At 68.5% G+C, this 20,520-nt stretch overlaps 3 protein-coding genes and 1 non-coding gene across 4 annotated transcripts; 3 read left to right on the forward strand and 1 right to left on the reverse strand.

Annotated features, from left to right (window-relative positions):
* The first annotated feature begins 741 nt into the window (after window positions 1-741).
* Window positions 742-823, forward strand: TRNAS-CGA (transfer RNA serine (anticodon CGA)). Its single transcript has one exon. It is a non-coding gene; the product is annotated as a tRNA-Ser (tRNA).
* A 1,239-nt stretch (window positions 824-2,062) lies between these two features.
* RNF41 (ring finger protein 41) lies at window positions 2,063-8,457 on the reverse strand. Its single transcript, XM_088520692.1, has 6 exons — window positions 8,396-8,457; window positions 6,246-6,358; window positions 4,634-4,905; window positions 3,607-3,742; window positions 3,419-3,522; window positions 2,063-2,437 (listed from the first exon to the last, which is right to left on the reverse strand). The coding sequence occupies exons 2-6, from the start codon at window positions 6,333-6,335 to the stop codon at window positions 2,086-2,088; spliced, it is 954 nt and encodes a 317-aa protein (XP_088376818.1). The 5' UTR covers window positions 6,336-6,358; window positions 8,396-8,457; the 3' UTR covers window positions 2,063-2,085.
* Window positions 8,458-10,391: 1,934 nt separating this feature from the next.
* On the forward strand, window positions 10,392-14,357 carry NABP2 (nucleic acid binding protein 2). Its single transcript, XM_088520698.1, has 6 exons — window positions 10,392-10,505; window positions 10,599-10,737; window positions 12,292-12,363; window positions 12,955-13,030; window positions 13,488-13,554; window positions 14,212-14,357. The coding sequence occupies exons 1-6, from the start codon at window positions 10,427-10,429 to the stop codon at window positions 14,355-14,357; spliced, it is 579 nt and encodes a 192-aa protein (XP_088376824.1). The 5' UTR covers window positions 10,392-10,426.
* A 768-nt stretch (window positions 14,358-15,125) lies between these two features.
* Window positions 15,126-19,036, forward strand: SLC39A5 (solute carrier family 39 member 5). Its single transcript, XM_088520681.1, is given in 10 exon segments — window positions 15,126-15,531; window positions 16,287-16,438; window positions 16,516-16,690; window positions 17,135-17,304; window positions 17,387-17,512; window positions 17,592-17,734; window positions 17,736-17,935; window positions 18,467-18,547; window positions 18,625-18,815; window positions 18,887-19,036. Coding segments are annotated over 10 exon segments (1,794 nt in total).
* The last annotated feature ends 1,484 nt before the right edge of the window (window positions 19,037-20,520 follow it).

The following is a 20,520-nucleotide window of genomic DNA, read 5'->3' on the forward strand; positions in this document are numbered from 1 at the left end:
GCCGCGGCGCCGCGCGCCCCCTGCCGGGACCGGGGGGAACCGGGGCCGGGCGCCCCCTGCCGGGACCGGGGGGAACGGGGGCCGGGCGCCACCTGCTGGTACCGGGGGGAACCGGGAGCGGGCGCCCCCTGCCGAGACCGGGGGGAACCGGCACCGAGCGCCACCTGCTGGTACCGGGGGGAACCGGGGCCGGGCGCCCCCTGCCGGGATCGGGGGGAACCGGGGCCGCGCGCCCCCTGCCGGGACCGGGGGGAACCGGGGCCGCGCGCCCCCTGCCGGGACCGGGGGGAACCGGCACCGGGCGCCACCTGCTGGTACCGGGGGGAACCGGGGCCGCGCGCCCCCTGCCGAGACCGGGGGGAACCGGGGCTGCGCGCCCCCTGCCGGTACCGAGGGAAACAGGGACCTGCAGCGCCTCCTACCGGAACCGACGGGGAGCAGAAGCCGCTCCGCCGCTGCCAGTACCGGAGAGAACATGGCCGGACGCTTCCTGCCGGTACCGGGTGGGGAGCGACCACAGATCCCCCTGTCGGTACCGGGAGGAGCCTCTCCTGCAGCGCCGCCTACCGGTACCGGAGGGGAGCGGGGAGGAGAGCCCGCACTGCCGCTGCCGGTTACCGGAGGGCGCAGCGGGCGGCGCTGCCGGTTCCGGGGGGGCAGCGGGCGCCCCGGCCCTGCCGGTCCCGGCGGGGCGGCCCCGGGGGCGGCTCGAGGCGGCGCGCGGCGGAGATCGCGGCGGCAGTCACGGTGGCCGAGTGGTTAAGGCGTTGGACTCGAAATCCAATGGGGTTTCCCCGCACAGGTTCGAATCCTGTCCGTGACGCGCGATCGTTTTGGCGGGGGCGGCCGCGGCGCCGCGTCCCGGCGACCCGGGAAAAGGGGGGAAGGTCCCTTAAAGCCCCCCAAAGCGCCCCCCGACTCATTTCCCCCCCCCTTTTTTTTTGCAGGAAAAAAAACGAGGCCCAGCCCTTTCCGGGGGGACACAGCCCCTTTTTGGGGGGCTCCGAGCCTCTTTTTGGGGGGGCTGCTCCTGTTTGGGGGCCGCAGAATAGAGAAGCGCTGGGTGCTGGGGGGGGGGGCGGTTCTCCTTTCCCGTGCCCCCCTCCCGCCCCTCTCGAGCCCTGTCCGGAATGCGGATCGGAATGGGGATCCCCACAGGACATCCGGCCGCCCCGAGGCCGGAAAAGGCCCCCCCTGCCCCAAGGAGGCGGCCAGGCCCCGCGCGGAGCAACCAGAACGCAGTTTATTGAGGATCGCGGTGGCCGGGGCGGCCGCGCGGCGCCGCGCGAGGACCGTAAAAAACAACCGAACGGATGCAAATAAATTAAAGTCCCAACGAGGAAAGGGAAGCGGCTGCTGAGGCGCCCGTCCGCGGTGCTTCCGAAATAAAATAAAAGGGGGATATACAAAGGAAAGAGGCCGAAAGATACAAAATAAAAAGCAGGAAATACAGAACCACAATCACAAGTGTCTGAAAAGCAACAACAGCAACGGCTGAGAGCGCTTTGCCGAACACCCAAGGGACGCGGGACAGAGAGCGGCTTCCCGGGGCTGGAGGCGGCTTTCCCGGGCTCCGGAGGGAGCATCCGCGCGGGAGCAGGTGGCTCTGCCGGCTGCAGAGCGCGGGGAGCCGGAGCCGCGTCCCTGGCTCCGAGTCTCTCCCGCGCGCCGGGAAGGCCCCGGCTCCTTCCCCGCGGCTCCGGGCCCTGCTCCTGCTCCTCCGGGACGGTACCGGCAGGGAGACGAGGCTCCAAGAGCAGCGGAGGAACCTGGGGAGCTTCAGGCGGGAAAGCTCCGGAGGGGGAGCAGAGCCCCGGGGGGGGACCCCGGTGCCGCTCGCACGGGAGCCGGGCGGCAGCACCCGCGGGGCCACCCGGCTCCGGGACCGGCTCCGGGGACAGAGCCGGCGCTTCCTCCCCTGTCCCCCTCGCGGGGCCGCAGGCGGGAGCTGCAGCGCGAGGGGCGGAGGGGACCGGGCCGAGCGGGGCCGGCCGGGACGCGGGGGCCGATGCCCAAAGCCCGGGCGGGCGCCCCGGGCACCCCGCGTCGCCCCGCGCCTCCGCGGCGCCTCCCGCTCGCCCGTGCTCAGATCTCCTCCACGCCGTGGGCGAAGATCATGACGAGTCCCGGCTCCAGCACCATGTCCTCGCCCATGTGCTGGTTCTCGCAGGCCATCACCACCACGGCCTGCTTGCCGGGGATGCGCTTGGCCACATAGTTCTCGTAGTAGCGCCGGTTCATCTGGCGCGTCTCCAGCGTGGCCAGGCCCTGCGGCCAGTTGCGCTCGTGCGCGTTCTCGATGAGCTCGTTGGTGATGGACGCGGGGCAGCCGCTCTCCACCAGCGAGCGCTTGATGACGGCCTGCAGCACCGCGTCCGGCGTGGAGATCATCCCGCCCCAGCGCGTCACGCGCGCCGGCTGCAGCGAGTTCACCCACCTGCGGGGACACGGGGACGCGGCGCCGTCAGCCCCTGCCCAGCGCCTGCGCGCGGCCCGGGCGCCCGCGGGCCCCTTCTGCGGCTCTCGGCTTCCCTCGTGTCCAGAAGGGAGGAGGGGCCGGGAATTCTCCCACTACAGCCTGGCCGGGAGGGTGACAGCCCCGGAACAGGCAGCCCAGAGAGGCTGTGGAGGCTCCTTCTCCAGGGATCTTCAAACCCGCCTGGATGCCACCGGGTGCCCTGGGTGGCCCCGTGACCCATGTGTCCCCCTGTGCCCTGGATGGCCCCCTGTGGCACTTGCTCTAGGTAGCCACCTGTGTCCCCCCTGTACCAAGTGCTCTAGGTGTCCCCCTGTGCCCCGTGTCCACCCCCTGTGCCCCGTATGCTGGGTGTCCCTGTGCCCTGTGCTCCAAGTGTCCCCCTGTGCCCTGTGTATCCCCCTGTACCCTAGGTGTCCCCCTTTGCCTTGGGTGTCCTCCTGTGCCCTGGGTGTCCCCGTGACCCATGTGTCCCCCTGCAGCACATGCTCTGGGTGTCCCCCTGTGCCCTGTTTATCCCCCTGTATCCTGTGCCCTGTGTGTCCCCCTTTGCCTTGGGTGTCCTCCTGTGCCCTGGGTGTCCCCGTGACCCATGTGTCCCCTTGCGCCCTGTTTATCCCCCTGTATCCTGTGCCCTGTGTATCCCCCTTTGCCTTGGGTGTCCCCATGAAGCCTGTTTATCCCCCTGTACCCTGTTTATCCCCCTGTATCCTGTGCCCTGTGTGTCCCCCTGTGCCCTGGGTGTCCCCGCTGGAGCAGGGGGCTGGACTCCATGGTCTCCAAGCTCCCTTCCAGCCTGGGCCCTTCTGCGACCGGCGGCAGGAGGAAGGACCCGGGCAGCTCCCCGTGAGCAGCGGGATGCAGGTGGGAGCGGGACCGGAGCAGCCACCGTCATGCGCGCGGGCGCCAACACCCGCAGCCGCGCGCGGCGCCGGTACTCACTCCAGGATCTCGTTGTACTCGATGGTCTCCTCCAGGTTCTGCAGGTTGGGGTTCACGCTGCGGATGGCGCGCATGTAGGCCTTGAGCAGCTGGATGTCCCGCTTCTGCGGGGGACGGCAGGCGGCGGGTGGGTCCCCGTCCCGCGCGGGCCCCGCCGCCCGCGTCCCCCCGCGTCCCCCCGTCGCTACCTGCTCCGCCAGCTGGTGCTTGTGCTCCGCCGACGTCTTCTCGAGCTCGGCGATGCGCGTCTGCTGCTGCTGCACCACCGAGCGCAGGTGCTTGATGCAGTTGTGGTTGGGCAGCTCGTCCTTGGGCATTTCCAAGCTGCGGAGCGCGGCGGGGACAGCGGAGGCCCCGCGTTAGGGACGGATCTGCCCCCCACAGCACCCCGGGGACAAGCCGAGGGGCACAGCCCCATGGCAGGGGGGACCTGGGGGGCAGGCGGCGGGACTGTCCCCCTCTGGAAGCGGCCAGGGCTCCGGCTTAGGCCCCCTTTGCCCAGCCCACAACTCCCTATCAGGCAGCGTGGATCATTCCCGAGCCGGAAATGCTGGTGCAGGAATTCAGCTCTGCAGAGAAAGACCTGGGCATCCTGGTGGGTGTCAAGGTGACCACGAGGCAGCAGTTGCCCTTGTGGCCAAGGAGGCCAATGGGATTCTGGGGTGCCTTAAGAAGAGTGTCTCCAGGAGCTCGAGGAAGGGGATCCTGCCCCTCTGCTCAGCCCTGCTGAGGCCACATCTGGAGTATTGTGTCCAGTTCTGGGCCCCACAGGACAAGAGGGATGTGGAGCTGCTGGAGAGAGGCCAGCGCAGGGCTACGATGATCAGGGGCCTGGAGAAGGCTGAGAGGGGACCTGAGCAGTGTCTAGAAGTACCTCAAGGGAGGCAGTGAGGAGGATGGGGCGGCCTCTTTGCACTGGTGGCCACCGACACAACTAGAGGAAATGGCCGGAAACTGAAGCACCAAAAGTTCCACAGGAACTTAAGGAAAAATTCCTTCCCAGTGAGGGTGCCAGAGCCCTGGAACAGGCTGCCCAGAGAGGTTGTGGAGTCTCCTTCTCTGGAGATCTTCAAACCCGCTTGGACGCAGCCCTGTGCCACGTGCTCTAGGTGACCCTGCGTGTGCAGGGGTTGGACTAGGTGACCTCGAGAGGCCCCTTCCCACCCTAATGACTCTGCAGTTCCATGAAGGGGCACCCCCCGTCCCCCCGCTCACCCGCAGCCCTGCTCGCACGTCACCGGGCGCTTGGGGTTGTGCTCGCAGTCGTTGAGGTGCGCCATGAGGTTGTCGAGGCGCACGACGGCCGTGCAGCCGAACACGGCGTTGTCGCACGTGATCTGCAGCTTGGAGAGCATGTTCCGCATGATCCGCGGCACGGGGCGCAGGTGGGCGACCGTCACCACGCTGCGGTCCACGGGGCACGTCTGCTGCTGCGAGAACCACTGCGTGATGCAGGCGTTGCAGAAGGCGTGCTCGCAGTGCGGCGCCTGCGGGCACAGCGCGCCCGTCAGCGCCCGCCGCCGGAGGAAAACAGGGATATTTGGCATCCGGGAGGGCCGTCAGGCCAAATATCCCTGTTTTCCTTCCCAGCCCCATTGAGTTACCGTCCTCGGTGCCCACAGCACCTGGATGCCAAATTCAACCCTTGCTCCAGGTTTGGAGTTTTAAAGGTTTTAGCCCCTTTTCCGCATGGGAATGTCGCTCTACTGTGTTTATCCGGCTGGAAGGGCACCGAGCGTGGGGAGAGGGAGCGGGAAGCGGAGCCGGTGCGTTTGGCCAGCACCGGATCCCGCTCCGGGATGGGAGAGTGGCCAAGAGCTGCAGCCGGGCGGGATGGGAACCAGCTGGAGCAGAGCCTGGGAATGGCCCTGGCTCCGGAGGGCACAACTTTGGATCCGGAGCGGACAGCTCCAGCTCCTGAGGGGACAACTTCGGATAGAGAGGGGATGGCTCCAGCTCCTGAGGGGACAGCCGGGCACATTCGGATGTGCCGTTCAGCAACAGGGCTCAAGAGTGGGAATGGGGCCCAGGGAGGCTCTGGAATTGTCTTCCCCCGGGATATTCCCATCTCGGACATGGCCCCGGGCCGTCCGCAGCGGCTCTGGCTGGAGGGCGCCCTGCTCCGAGCAGCTGGATCACGGGTTATTCCACAATCCCTCCATGAGCAGGAATGTCCTCCCCTGTGTCAGGAATGCAGGACACAAGGAGACGGATCCGCGGGAAGCGGAGCCCTTCCCAGGCTGCTCCAGCTACACAGGGCAGGATCCAGCTCCAGGCTGCTTCTCCGCAGGGAGGCTGCTAAGGAAAAGCCTGGGAACAGGGGGGATTTCAGGCATCACATTCTCAAAACGAGATTTAAATAAATCTGCTTGAGAAACCTGCACCTCTCCCCTCTTTTCCACACCGATCCCTGATCCCGGATCCTCTTTCCTTGCACCATCCCAGCTCGTTCCGACACGACGGAGCCACACTTGGAAGGTGCCAACGGGTTATTTTAACCCTGATGGATCGTGGGGTTCGTGCAGTCCTGCTCCAGCTCCACAATCCCGGGCTTCTCCAGGCGTCCGGCTCAGCGGCACGGCTCCAATCCCGCCTTTATCCATTTATTTGTTCCTTATTATGGCAGCGAGCTCCCCCGGGGCTGGGCTTTGGGATTAGCTCGATCCTATTCCGAGCTCTTTTATTTCCAGTGAGGGATTTGCGCCCACAGGCCCCAGCTCCTCCCGCCCTCCTCATCCCTAACGGGGAGCTCGGAGCCGCACGGGGGCCCCCGTTGTCCCAGGAGCTGCGGCCGGGCGGGAGTGGGGATTTTGGGAAGGGCACCTACCTGCACGGGCTCCTCCAGGACCCCGCTGCAGATGGGGCAGATAAGGTCCTCATCGACGTCGCCCTGGAAGCGCGCGACATCATACCCCATCGCTCGTCACCAGCGGCGGCACCCTGCGGAACGAGAGCACTGGGAACATCCCGCGCCGGGATCGGGTTTGCGCCCCCATCCCGGGGCGGCTCCCGCGCGGCCTCGCGATATTTCCCGCTCCGCAGGCACCCGCACCCCCTAAATAAAGGGGGGCCTTGATATGATTTAAAGCAGTTAATGAAACGAGCAGGGCTCAATGAGTCCGTGCTGGAAGGTGCCAGGCGCCCTTCCTCGTTATTCCCAATGGAAGTGTCGTAGCCGATACCGGAGCAGCTCGGAGGAAACCTGTTCCGGGAGCAACTTCCCTAATTCCAGCGGCGTTAGGAGCCAAAGGAAATGAAATTGAAAGCAGAAAGCAAGGAAGAGGGCAGGAAAGGAAGGGAAAACAACACATGGATGGGAGCCCCGCGCCCTGCTCGGACAGGGCCCGATCCGACATTATCCCAGGCTCTGGAAGAGGGGGCAGGGGGGCCCTCGGATCGACGCCGACCTCCTCCTCCCGGCATTCCCGGCAGCTCCGCGGGGCCTTCCCAGCCCGGGAGCAGCCCTGGAGCATCCCTGGCTTTTTATTTTTCACAGTTTCATCTTTTACGTTTCAGTTTTTTATTGCAGGGTCCCTCTGCTTGACAAAGGGCAGAACTTACCATCCAAAAAAACCCAAATAAACTTGGGAAAGGAGGTTTTTTGGAAGTGATTTTCCTTCTTTTTTGCAATAAAAGGAAGCTCTGGCCTTTGCAAGCAGAGGCAAAACCCAGATCAAAAGGGGAAGGGGGGTTAAACGGCCACTCTTAATTTTGTAACGGCAGGAAAACCCGTTAATCGGAAGGTCCCGGCCCTGCTCGAGATCCCGGCGGGAAGGGAATGGGATATGAAGAACTTCTGCTCGCTGAATCCCTGCGGAATGGGGCCCGGAAGGCTTTCCCATCCTTCCCGGATCAGGATGTTCTCTGAGCGAGCCGGGTTCGGAGCCTCCCGGGAGCACCCGCGGCCTCCGTGCCGGCTCCGCTCCCAAATCCCTCGGCACGGAACGGCGCTGCCGGGAGCAAGCCGGGAAACTCCGAGGAAGAGAGGAAGAGCTTCCGCGAGGCAGAAGGGCCACGCGGAAACCGCCCCGGATCCGCAAGGACACCGGGAGCAGCGGGGACAGCCAGGCTCTGGCAGGGACAACAGTCGGGTTCTTTCCCTTCCCGAATATCCCTGTCATGGACGGGAGCGGGACGCCCCGTTCCCGCCTGGGCCCTCTCATCAACGTCGCTGCCACAACCCCAGGCTCCAACGACCCTTTTTTTTCCCAACCATAAAAGCCTCGGATCCATACGGGAATCGCACAGGACTCGGGCAGAGGCGGGAATTTAGTCGTGTCCTTTTTGCCACAAACTTTCCCTCTCCTCCTCCGGGGCGGATCCGCCACGTTCCCTGCAGGAACGGTGGGAATGAAGCCCAGCGCGGTGCTCCAGGCACGAGACGCCGGTGTTGTGGGTGCCGGAGCGGGAATGCGGCTCCGGAATGGGGCCTCCAAGCGGGAATAGGCCTGGAGCAGCCCCCACGCTGGCACCCGGAGGACGGGGAGGACAGCGGGGCCGCGAGCCGCTTCCTTCCCCTTGGAAAAGGGGATGGAGCCCTCGGGAGCCCTTTGCTCCCCGCTGCCTCCAGCCGTCCCAGCAGCGTCTTGGGAAGCCCTTCCCAAATCCCGGAACTGGCGGGAGGTTTTGGTAACAAGCGTTGGCTCCGCAAGTTACAGGGAATCCTGGAACTCCCGGGTCTGCCGCTCTCGTTCCGGAGCCAAGGGAAGTAGATCCGGAACTCGGGCGGGAGCCGGTTTTAAGCCAGTTTGGCAGGGCTGTTTTCGCCTAGTTACGCACCGAAATTTAAGGATTCTGCTACTTCCCTGCAGACATTAATCCGTAGGAAAAGGAAGCGCATCCCAAACATGCGGAGAGCAACACCCGCTAAAACTGCTATAAAAACAGATGGATTTGGGACCACGTGTGTGCGGAGGGGACTCGGACTCATCCTGTGGGTGCAGCGGCAAAAGGGAGTTCCGAAAGGCCTGGAGTTACCTCCCGTGGCGGAATTCCTCGCGAGGCAGCACGGAGACGGGGCTGGGCTGGGCTGGCTCTGTGCTGGGAGCTGCTCCCCGGGTCCCATCTTTCCTCCTTCCTCCTCCTGCCGTCCAAAACGTCCCTTCTCCGCCGGCCGCCGCCGCCAAGGAGCCACGAGGCCGAAGGCGACGGATCTGGTCACGAGGGGAAAAAAAGGGAAGGAAGAAATAAGTTTGGGAAAACCCAACACACGGAGTCGCTCCCTGCCCTTCCGTCACCCTGAAAACCCAGCGAAAACCCTGTTTTTCGTGTGGGAACCCTGGCCTTCACCCCAAGGAGCCCCAAATTCCCCGAGATTTTTCCAAAATGGGAAAGCGGCCGGTGCGGGAGCACCGGAGTTATCCAACGTCTCAAAATAATGCCAAAAAAACAGCGTTACGGAGCCCTCCAAGCAAATTTCGGGAGCCCCCTGCTCATTTCGGCATTCCCGACCAGTTCGTCCACAGCCGTTTACTCCCCGTGGCGCTCGGCTTTGGGAATTCCCGCCGGCAGCCGAGCTCCGCTCACTCCGATCCCTATTTTGGGCAGCGTTCCCGGGAAGGCGGCTGTACCGGACACGGAGGAGCGGTATCGGCCCAGCAGGTAACGCCCGGGCTCTTCAGTGCTGCAACCCCGCTCAAAACAGCTCCCAGGTGCCGCCTTGGAGCCTCCCGACACGAATCCAAGGATTTTTTCCCCTCTTTGATCATTCCCGCGTGACAAAAACCGACAGCGGGGCCGCCCGTCCGCGAAGCCCCGTTCCGGTCCATCCGCTGCTCCGGGCGGCGCTGGGAGACGCGTTACCCCGGGCCGGGGCAGGGAGGCCCCGCGGGGCCCGGCCGGGCGGCACCGGGGCCCGGGACACCGGGGCCGCGCGAGCTCCGGATGCCCCCGGTTCTGCGGGTGCCGCTCGCGCCTGCGGCCCCGCGGGGCTCTCGGAGGCTCCGGACGCCCCGGGCCGGGCCCCGCAGGCCGCTCCCCCGCCTTCCCCCCGCCTCAAAGCGGCCCGGGAGCCCCGCGGCCCCCCCGGTAACGCGGGGACCCCCCGTCCCGTCCCGTCCCCTCCCCCCCGCGCTCACCCGCGGGCCCGGGCGGCTCCGGGCGGCCGCGGCCTCCTCCGCCCGGCCCCGCCGCCCCGCCGGAAGTTACCGCCCTGCGCCTGAGCCGGAAGCGGCGCTCTAGCCGTGCGCGAGGGGAAAAACTCGATGGTTTGTTGGGGGCGGGGTCGAGGCCGGGACACCAGGGAAGGGGCGTGGCTGGCGGGCCCGCGCCCCGCCCTCCTCGACTCCGCACCGCCATTGGCCGGCGGCGTGGGGTGCCCGCCTCCCCCGCGCGCTGATTGGCTGCCGGAGCAGTCGGCAGGGGCCGCTTCCGGGAATGCCCGCGGCGGCGGCGCTCCCGCAGGTCCGTGCGGTGCCCGGGGACGGGGGGGGTGGGGAGCGAGCGCCCCCCAGCGGCGGGGGCGGGGCCCGGTCCGGGGGGTCCGACCCGACCCGCGGACCCGGTGCCGGTGCCGCCTCCTCCCGGTGTCCCGGCCCCGTCGCTCCCTGCACCGGGGCCCCTTCCCGCTCCCCGAGGCCCCTTCCCGCTCTGAGGCCCCTTCCCGGTTCCCGAGGCCCCATCCTGATTCCCAAGGCCCCTTCCCCATCCCCGGGGCCCTTTCCCGCTCCCCGAGGCCCCTTCCCGCTCTGAGGCCCCTTCCCGGTTCCCGAGCCTCCTTCCCCGTCCCCGAGGCCCCTTCCTGTTCCCGGGGGTTCCTTCCCGGTTCCCGAGGCCCCATCCTGATTCCTAAGGCCCCTTCCCCATCCCGGGGGCCCTTTCCCGCTCCCCGAGGCCCCTTCCCGGTTCCCAGGGCCCCGTACTGATTCCCAAGGCCCCTTCCCGGTTCCCGAGGCTCCGTCCCCGTCGCCCCTTCCCACGCGCCGCCGTGTCCCCGTGCCCAGGAGCCGCCGCGCTGCCGCCGCGCTGCCGCGGGGGTCCCCGGGCGCCCGTGAGGGCCGCGGCGGCGCCATGAGCACCGAGACCTTCGTGAAGGACATCAAGCCGGGGCTGAAGAACCTCAACCTCATCTTCATCGTCCTCGAGACAGGTGGGGGCCGGGGGGGCACCGGGAGCGCGCCGGGACCCCCCCCGGCGCCGCCGCCGCCGCTCACGGCGCCGCCGTCCCCGTCCCCGCGCGCAGGGCGGGTGACCAAGACCAAGGACGGGCACGAGGTGCGGACGTGCAAGGTGGCCGACAAGACGGGGAGCATCAACATCTCCGTGTGGGACGACGTGGGCAACCTCATCCAGCCCGGGGACATCATCCGCCTCACCAAGGGGTAGGGACCCGCTGCGCCCCGACTACACCCTGAATGCGCCCCGACTACACCCTGAATGCGCCCCAAATACACCCTGAATGCGCCCCGAATACACCCTGAATACACCTCGAATACACCCCGAATACACCCTGAATACACCCCACAATGCACCCAACAATGCGCCCCAAATACACCGTGAATACATCCTGCAATGTGCCCCAAATGCACCCTGAATACATCCCACAGTGTGCCCCAAACACAGCCCGAATACACCCTGAATACACCCCCAATGCACCCAACAATGTGCCCCAAATACACCCTGAATACACCCCAAATACACCCTGAATACACCCAACAATGCGCCCCAAATACACCCTGAATGCATCCTGCAATGTGCCCCAAATGCACCCCGAATACACTCTGAATGCACCCCGAATACACCCTGAATACATCCCGCAATGTGCCCCAAACACACCCTGAATACACCCCGAGTACACTTCACAATGCACCCAACAATGTGCCCGAAACACACCCTGAATACATCCCGCAATGTGCCCCAAGCACACGCCGAATACACCCCAAATGCATCCTGAATGTGCCCCGAATGCACCCCGAATACACCTCACAATGCGCCCCAAATACACCCTGAATATGTCCCACAATGCGCCCCAAATACGCACTGAATACACCCCGAATGCACCTCACGACGTGCCCCAAATACACCCCACAATGCGTCCCAAATACACCCTGAATACACCCTGAATGCATCCCACACGCCCCAAATACACCCCATGATGCATCCTGAATGTGTCCTGAATGTTCCCCAAATACACCCTGAATACACCCTGCAATGCACCCAACACTGTGCCCCAAATACACCGTGAATACATCCCGCAGTGCACCCAACAATGTGTCCCAAATACACCCCGAATACACCCCATGATGCCTCCTGAATGTGCCCGGAATGCACCAGAATGCACCCCAAATGTGCCCCAAATACACACCGAATGCACCCTGAATACGTGGCACAATTTGACCTCAAATACACCCCAGGATGTGCCACAAATACACCCCAAATGCACCCCAAAAACACTGCGCAATGCACCCCCAAATACACCCCAAATGCACCCCCAAACACACCCCAAGTGCACCCCCATATACCCCCCGCAAATACACCCCAATGTGCCCCCCCAGTGCTCCCCCCAAATACACCCCCCAGTGCTCCCTGCAAGGTGCCCCAGGCCCCCCAGTGCCCCCCAAATACCCCCATTGCCCCCCAGTGCCCCCCATTGCACCCCCAGTTCCCCCGTTAGCGGCAGACGGAGCCGGGTGGTTCATCCTGGAGGAGAGGGGGTCGGGAGACCCCGTTGCTCCCAGCGGGATCGATTCCCACAACAAATCCCGCCGGAACAGCAGGAAGCGGCCCCAGGCGGCGGCTCCCTGTGGCTCCCGGGGAGCTTCGGGTTGGAGAGGAGGGGAAATTCCCGCCCGGGAAGAGGGGGGTCCCCGCGGTGTCCCCCCCGGAGGGTCCCGTTCCCGCGGGAACGCTCCGACGCTCCGGCTGTTCCCCCGCAGCTACGCGTCCGTGTTCAAGGGCTGCCTCACGCTGTACACGGGCCGCGGCGGCGACCTGCAGAAGATCGGCGAGTACGGAGGGGGACACGGGGGGACACGGGGACACGGGGAGGGTGGGATACGGGGGGACACCAGGGACACGGGGGACATGGAGGGGACACGGGCAGACACCAGGGACACGGGGAGACACGGGGGGACACCAGGGACACGGGGAACACAAGGGACATAGGGGACACGGGGAGACATGAGGGACACAGAGGGACATGGGGGGACACAGGGGGACATGGAGGGGACACCAGGGGACACGGGGGGACACGGGGAGGATGGGATATGGGGTGACACAAGGGACACGGGGGACATTGGGGGGACACGGGCAGACACCAGGGACATGGGGAGACACGGGGGGACATGAGGGACACAGGGGGACCTGAGGGACACAGGGGGAGACTCGGGGGACACGAAGGATATGGGGGGACACAAGGGACACGGGGAGGATGGGATACGGGGAGGATGGGATACGGGGGGACACCAGGGACACGGGGGACATGGAGGGGACACGGGCAGACACCAGGGACACGGGGGGACACAGGGGGACATGGAGGGGACACCAGGGACACGGGGGTGGCCGCAGCCCCCCGCGCCCACCCCGCTCCGCACCCCCAGGTTCTGCATGGTCTACTCGGAGGTGCCCAACTTCAGCGAGCCCAACCCGGAGTACGCGGCGGCGCAGGGCAAAGGCGTGAGTCCAGCGGGACCCCCGGGAGCGCCGGGATCCGCCGGGAGCGCCGGGACCCACAGGAGCCCCCCGGGACCCGCTGGGGCCCCCCAGGAGCCCTGGGACCCCCTGGGAGTGCTGGGAACCCCCGGGAGCGCCGGGATCTGCTGGGAAGCCCCCTGGGACTGCTGGGACCCCCTGGGAGCGCTGGGATCTGCCGGGAGTGCTGGGACCCCCCAGGGACCCCTGGGAGTGTCAGGATCCGCCGGGAAGCCCCCCGGAACTGCCGGGACCCACAGGATCAGCCCGGGACCCCCTGGGACCCCCCATGGCCCCCCGGGACGGCCGGGACTCCCAGGATCCCCCCCAGGACCTGCCGGGCCCCCCCGGGAGCGCTGGGGACCCCTGGGCCCCGCCGGGAGCACCAGGCCCGGCCGCCCCGGGGTCCCTGGCACATGGGGCGTCTCCGCGTCCTCCGCAGGCCCCGAACGAGAGCGCGAGCCCGGCCGTGGCGCCGAGCAGCCAGGGCCCCCCCGCCGCCCCCCCAGGTAAGCAGCGCCCGGCGCCCCACACCGCCGTGGGGCAAAGAGGGCACTGAGCCCCCAGTGCAGCACCACTATGGGGCAAAGGGGGCTCTGACCCCCCCAAAATGCTGCTGTGGGGCAAAGGGGGCACTGACCCCCCCCCTCCCCCAATGCTGCTGTGGGGCAAAGGGGGCTCTGACTCCCCACACCACTGTGGGGCAAAGGGGATACTCCCCAATGCTGGTATGGGGCAAAGGGGGCACTGACCCCCCCCCGAAATGCTGCTGTGGGGCAAAGGGGGCTCTGACCCCCCCCCCCCAATGCTGGTATGGGGCAAAGGGGGCTCTGACCCCCCACACCACTGTGGGGCAAAGGGGATACCCCCCAATGCTGGTATGGGGCAAAGGGGGCACCCCCCCAGCACCGCTATGGGGCAAAGGGGGCTCTGACTCCCCCCCAATGCTGCTATGGGGCAAAGGGGACAACCCTCCTAATGCTGCTATGGGGCAAAGGGGGCAGTGCCACTATGGGGCAGAGGGGCTGCCCCCCCAGTCCTGCCGTGATGCTCTGGGGCAAGGGGGGCAGCGCCGCCCTCCCCGGTGACTCTATGGGGCAAAGGGGGCAGCGCCGCCCTCCCTCCCCGGTGCCCCCCCCCCTCCTCGGCCTCTGCCCTCCCCGCAGGCCCCGACAGCCCGAACGGGGCCGGGCCGGGCGCAGGGGGCCCCGCTCACGCCCCCAGCGGCCGCATCACCCGCAGCCAGCCCGGCCACGCGGGCCCCGGCGCCGTCAGCAACGGCAAAGAGACGCGGCGGAGCGGGAAGCGCTGACGGGCCGCGCGGGGCCCCGGCGGCGCCCGGGCCGCGGGCCGCGACCGAACCGGGAATAAAGGGGCTTTTCCTGCCGCCCGCGGCCGCCCGGTCCCTGCGCGCGGCACCTCCCTCGTTGAGCAATTCCCGGTGACCCTTGGTCCCCCCCGCGCGGCTCGGGCGCAGCGGGACGGGGACGGGACGGGGACGGGGACGGGGACGGTCCCCGCGGGCCCCGGCGATCGGCTCCGCGCGGCCCCTTCCCGCCTCGGCGGCACCCGGTGAGACGGGGGGGGGGGGGGGGGACACGTCCCAGTGCCAGCGGGGGGGGCGCGGTGGCCCTGGGAGCTGGATGGGAGTTGGGCTGAACCGGGACGAATGGGGCCGAACCGGGGCCAAGGGGGACGAATGGGGGCGAACCGGGGTGGATGGGGCCGAACCGGGCGGCTGCACCGGGGGTCCCGGCGGGGGTAGGGGGGGCGCCCGGGCTCCCCCCGCGTTATCTCGGCCCGGTGACACATTAACTGCAGGCGCAACAGCCGGCCGCGCCGCCAAGGCCGAGTGTCACCGCGTCCCCCCGCGCCGCCCCCGCGGGGACACGTGGCGGCGCCGCAGCCCTCGCCGGGGGACGCGCACGGACGGTGGGTCCGGACCGGGGGGACGGGGACCCGCCGGGTGTCCCGGGGGCGGCACCGGGGGGGCCTCACGCCGTTTCCCCCCCCCCCCGCGCAGCCTCGTCGCGGAGCCTCGGCCACCGTCGCCCCCGTCCCCGCCGCGTGGGGCGGCCCCATGGCCCCGCGCGGGCGGCTGCTCTGGGGCTGCCTGTGGCTGCTGGCGCTGGGGGCGGCGCGGGGGGACCCGACGGCGGCGCCGCCGGACCCCGGTTACTACGTGCGGCAGCTGTTCGGGCTGTACGGCGCCAACGGGACGCTGCCCTCCGAGGGGCTGGCGCGCCTGCTGCGCAGCCTGGGCCTGGGCCGCGTGCGCGTCGTGAGCATCGAGCACGACGAGCTGGGCCACGGCCACGCCAGCCACCTGGACCTGCTGGACGTGCAGGAGCAGCGGCACCGCCACCGGCACCCGGCCTGGGAGCACGGCGCGGCCCCCAGCGCCGCCGCGCGCCCCGCCGCCACCGCGGCCACATCGCCGCCGCCACCGCCGCACAGGTACCGCGGGGGACGGCCCGCGACCCCCCGCTGCACCGGAGCATCCCCCAGACCGGGACATCCCCCGAGAGCAGCCCCTGCACCGGAGCGTCCCCCAGACCCGGCCCGGGTGCATCGTTTCTGCATGGGAGCATCCCCCAGATCCAGTCCTTGGAGCAGCCCCTGCACAGGAGAATTCCCCAGACCCAGGATATCCGGCCCCAGGAGCAGCCCCTGCACTGGGACATCCCTCAGACCCAGCCTGTGGAGGATCCCCTGCATGGGAGCATCCCCCAGACTCAGGATGTCCCCCAGCCCCAAGAGCATCCCCTGCACCAGGACATCCCCCAGGAGCAGCCTCTGCACTGGGGCATCCCGCAGACCCAGCCCTGGGAGCATCCAGGATGCTCTGGAGCATCCCCCATCCCAGCTCCCTGCACCACCCCCAATCTCCTGCTCCGGAGCCTCCTGCGCTGGAGCATCCCGCTCCCCGGCTCCCCCGGGATCCTGTGTCGCACCAGGGCAACCCCCAGCCTGGCTCCTTGCAGCAGCCCCGGATGCTCTGGAGCTTCCCCATCCCGGCTCCCCAGGTGTTCCCTGTCCCAGCTCCCTGGATCACCCCCGTCCTCTCACTCTGGAGCCTCCTGCACTGGAGCTCCCCCCATCCCGGCTCCCCAGGGCATCCCGCATCCCAGCACCTCAGCTGATCCCTCGTTGCACGGGAACATCCCCCGTCCCGGCTCCCCAGAGCCTCCCCGTTTTCCCTGTGCCCCCCAGCAGCCCCCCCTGCTCTCCCGCAGCCCAGAGCCGCCCTGGAGCCAACAGGGACCGAGGAGCTGGAAGGAGCCGCTGCCGTCGGAGCCGCCGGAGCCGCCGGGCGCAGCGGGGCCGCTCGGAGCCCGGCCGGGGCTCGGGCTGCTGGGCAGGGTCCTGGGGCTGGAGCCCCCGCACGAGGACGTGAGCGGGGGCCGGGGCCGGGGCCGGGGCCGCGCCGGTCCCCGGGCGCCGCCGCCAGCCCGGCCGTGTCCCCGCAGTGCCTCAACGTGTCGCAGCTGCTGCTCAACCTGGGGCTGGCGCCCGTGGCGCGGCTCACGCCCGAGCAGTTCTCGCTGCTCTGCCCGGCCCTGCTCTACCAGATCGACAGCCGCGTCTGCATCCAGCACCACGACGAGGTGGCGCCGGCCCCGCCGCCCGCGGGGCTCTGGCCAGGTAACGGCGGCCGGACACCGGGGAGGACTCGTCTCCGGGTCCCCATTCCTGCATCCCCAAAGGGCCCGTCCTGCAGCTCCCAAACCAGCGCCCCGGCCCCTCTCCCCGCAGGACCCAGGGCCCCATCCTGCAGCCCCCAAGCCAGGGCCGTGTCCCCATCCCGCAATCCCCACAGGACCCGCATCCCCCCAGGACCCATTCCCGCATCCTCCGGCGGCCTCATCCCACATCCCCCCCTGCATCCCAGACACCTCCCTCCTGCGTCCCCCAAGGCAGAGCCTCGTCCCCTGCTCCTGCCTCGCTCCGGGTGCCCATTCCTGCACCCCCCAACGCCCCCATCCCGCGTTCCCCCGTCCCCTGTCGCTGTCCCTGTCCCTGCACCCGCCCCCCGGGCCGCCCCGTCGCCGCCGCCCGCGCGGTGCCCGGTGCTCACGGGCCCCGCAGCGCTGGGCTGGGGGCTGCTGGCGGTCGCCCTGCTCAGCCTCCCGTCCGCGCTGGCCGTGGGGCTGGCGCCGCTGCTGAGCGGCGGCTCCGTCCGCGCGCTGCTGCCCTTCCTGGTGGCGCTGGCCGCGGGGACGCTCTGCGGGGACGCCCTGCTCCACCTCTGGCCCCACGTAGGTAGCGGCGGGTGGGGGGGGGGTGGCGCGCGGGGGGCCCCGGCGTCCGGGAGCCTGAGCGGCCGCTCGCCGTGCCCAGGCGCAGGGGGAGCCGGCGGCGGCGGCCCGGGCGCTGCGGCAGGGGCTGGCGGTGCTGGGGGGCATCTACCTGCTCTTCCTGCTGGAGCTGCTCCTGGGGATGCTGCGGCGGCGCCGCGAGGCCACGGTGAGGGCCGGGCGGGCGCGGGGCGGGCGCGGGGCCGCCGGTCCCGCTCGTGCCCGACGCCGGCTCCGCATCCCCACAGAAACGCAGGGCCGCGAGCGGCCGCCCCCACGGAGAGAGCCCCGGCGCGACCGCCATGGTGCCAGGTGAGGCCCCACGGTGCCCCATGGCGCCCCATGGCACCCTATGGTGCCCCACGGCCCCCAGCGCTCCCCGGCGCTCCCCCTGCAGGGGCTGAGCTGCAGTGTCTGACGGCCCCCGAGCTGGAGCCCCCCGGGGCGGCTGAGCCCCATGGACACCCCCACGGACACCCCCACGGACACTCCCACGGCCCCGCGCTGCCCCCCCAGCCGGGCACCTCCGACCTCGTCTGGATGGTGGTGCTGGGGGACGGGATCCACAACCTGATGGACGGGGTGGCCATCGGTGAGCGCACGGGGACGCCACGGCACAGGGACGCGGCTGCACGGTGCTTTGGGGCGGGGACATGGGGGCACAGGGGCTTAGTGACAGAAGGACATGGTGCATGGGGACACAGGGACCTGGTGACACAAGGACACAGTGCATGGGGACATGGGGTGCATGGTGTGTGGAGACACAGGGATCTGGTGGCAGAGGGACAAGGTGCATGGGGACACAGGATTCACGGTGGCCCAAAGAGACAGTGCATGGGGACATGGAGTGCATGGTGACACAGGGACATGATGGCAGAGGGACACAGTGCATGGGGACCTCAGGAACGTGGTGCATGGTGACACAGGGACCTGGTGGTGGAGGGACACGGTGCATGGGAACACAGGGATCTGGTGGTGGAGGGACAAGGTGCATGGGGACATGGTGTGCATGGTGACACAGGGACATGATGGCAGAGGGACACGGTGCATGGGGACATCGGGGCAGAGGGACATAGGGACAGGCATGGGGACAGTCTCTCCCCGGCGGCTCCTGTGCCCGCAGGCGCCGCCTTCTCCCAAAGCGCCACGGGCGGCCTCAGCACCGCGCTGGCCGTGCTGTGCCACGAGCTGCCGCACGAGCTGGGTGAGCGTCGCCCCCGTCCCCGCGCGGCGCCGCGTGCGTCCCCGCACCCCCGTCACCGCCGCCGCCGTCTCGCGCAGGGGACCTGGCGGTGCTGGTGCGGGCGGGCGCGTCGCCCCGCGCGCTGCTGCTCCTGGCGCTGCTCTCGGCGCTGCTGTCGTGCGCGGGGGCGGCTGCGGGCGCCGCGGTGGGACAGGGCACCGCGCACGCCGCTCCGGCGCTGCTGGCCGCCGCCGCCGGCCTCTTCCTCTACGTGGCCCTGGCCGACATGGTAAGAGGGGGACAAGGGGGGGACCCGGCGGCTCCTGGCGCCGCGGAGGTGCCGCTGACGCCCTCGCGCAGCTCCCCGAGGTGCTGCGGGGCGCCGAGGCCGCCGGCGGCGGCTCCTGGGGCCGCTTCGCGCTGCACAACGGCGGCTTCGTGCTGGGCAGCGGGGCCATGCTGGGCATCGCGCTGCTCGAGGGCCGCGTCAGCGCCTGGCTGCAGCCCTGAGCGCCGGCCGCCTTCCCACCGCCTTCCCGGGGCGCCGGCGGCGTTCCCAGGGCATCGGGGACATCCTGGTGCATCCTGCCATGCCAGCGGCGTTCCCGGGGCGCTGGTGACACTCCCAGGGCATCGGGGATGTTCCTGGTGCACTGGGGACATTCCCAGGGCATCAGTGGCATCCTGGTGCATCCTGCCATGCCAGCAGCCTTCCCGGGGCACCGGCAACACTCCCAGGGCATCGGGGACATCCTGGTGCATCCTGCCAGGCCAACGGCGTTCCCGGGGCGCTGGCGACACTCCCAGGGCATTGGGAACATTCCTGGTGCATTGGGGACATTCCTGGTGCATTGGAGATGTTCCCAGGGCATCTGGGAACAGGGCATCAGTGACATCCTGGTGCATCCTTCAATGCCAGCGGCATTCCTGGGGCCTTGGGGATGTTCCTGGGCATCAGTGACATCCTGGTGCATCCAACTGCACCGGTAGCATTCCCGGGGCACTGGGGACATTCGCGGGGCATTGGGGATGTTCCCGGCGTACATCAGTGACATCCTGGTGCATCCCGCCACGCTGGCGGCATTCCCGGTGCATTGGGGATGTTCCCGGGGCATTTGGGACATCCCCAGGGCATCAGTGACATCCTGGTGCAGCGATGCCATTTCCACTGCACTGGCACCATTCCTGCTGTACCAGTGACATTCCCAGTGCATTGGGGATGTTCCTGGTGCACCAGTGTCATTCCCGGTGCACCGCGTACGTTGGGGACGTTCCTGGTGCACCGGCAACGTTCCCGCTGCACCGGTGACGTTCTTGGTGCACTGGGGACATTCCTATTGCTCCGGGGATATTCCCAGTGCGCCGCCAACACTCCAACCGCGTCCCTTGACTGTTCCTGGTGCATCGGGGACCTTCCCGGAGCACTGGGGACCTTCCTGCTGCCCGGGGACATTCCTGCTGCGCTGACACCGCTCCACGCGCATCGGTGCCGTTCCCGGTGCATCGGCGCTGTTCCCGCCGTGCCGGCGCCGTTCCCGGTGCATCAGCCCCATTCCCGCTGTGCCGGGGCTGTTCCCGGTGCACGGGGGCCCTTCCCGGGAGCAGGGCCCAGCCCGGGCGCTGTGCGAGGCCGCTTCCCACCCCCGGACACAGGAAGCGGAGCGGAGCTAGAAGCAATAGCATTTTAATAAACATAATTGATTCAAAGCCACAATATGAATAACAGGACTTGGTCGCAGCTTACATCGTATAAAATAGATCAAGTCTGAATGCTTTTTTCTTTCTTTTTTTTTCCGTTTTTTAGATTTCTTTTCCGTTCCTTTCCCCCCTCCCGCCCCCCGGGCGATGCGGGACCCTCGACACACATGGACGCGACATCGGAGGCGGCGGCGGCGCGGGTGGGCGCGGGACGAGGCCGGCGGCGGCTCCGCGGCCCCTTCCCGGGTTCTGCTCCGGCGGCTCCGCTCGCGGCCGGGGCTGGGGGTCGGTCCCCC

The sequence above is a fragment of the Tinamus guttatus genome, unplaced genomic scaffold, assembly GCF_059628265.1.
Source record: "Tinamus guttatus ecotype Peru unplaced genomic scaffold, ASM5962826v1 Tinamus_guttatus_pri_ptg000096l, whole genome shotgun sequence".
NCBI lineage: Eukaryota > Metazoa > Chordata > Aves > Tinamiformes > Tinamidae > Tinamus > Tinamus guttatus.

Coding starts and splice junctions, on each gene's coding strand:
- RNF41 (XM_088520692.1), bottom strand. CDS start 6,335: ATGGGGTATGATGTCGCGCGCTTCCAGGGCGACGTCGATGAGGACCTT. Junction 3,743..4,633: donor ACGTGCGAGCAGGGCTGCGG/GTGAGCGGGGGG, acceptor CGCGCTCCGCAG/CTTGGAAATGCCCAAGGACG. Junction 3,523..3,606: donor AGCACCAGCTGGCGGAGCAG/GTAGCGACGGGG, acceptor CGTCCCCCGCAG/AAGCGGGACATCCAGCTGCT.
- NABP2 (XM_088520698.1), top strand. CDS start 10,427: ATGAGCACCGAGACCTTCGTGAAGGACATCAAGCCGGGGCTGAAGAAC. Junction 10,506..10,598: donor CTTCATCGTCCTCGAGACAG/GTGGGGGCCGGG, acceptor CCCCGCGCGCAG/GGCGGGTGACCAAGACCAAG. Junction 10,738..12,291: donor ATCATCCGCCTCACCAAGGG/GTAGGGACCCGC, acceptor GTTCCCCCGCAG/CTACGCGTCCGTGTTCAAGG.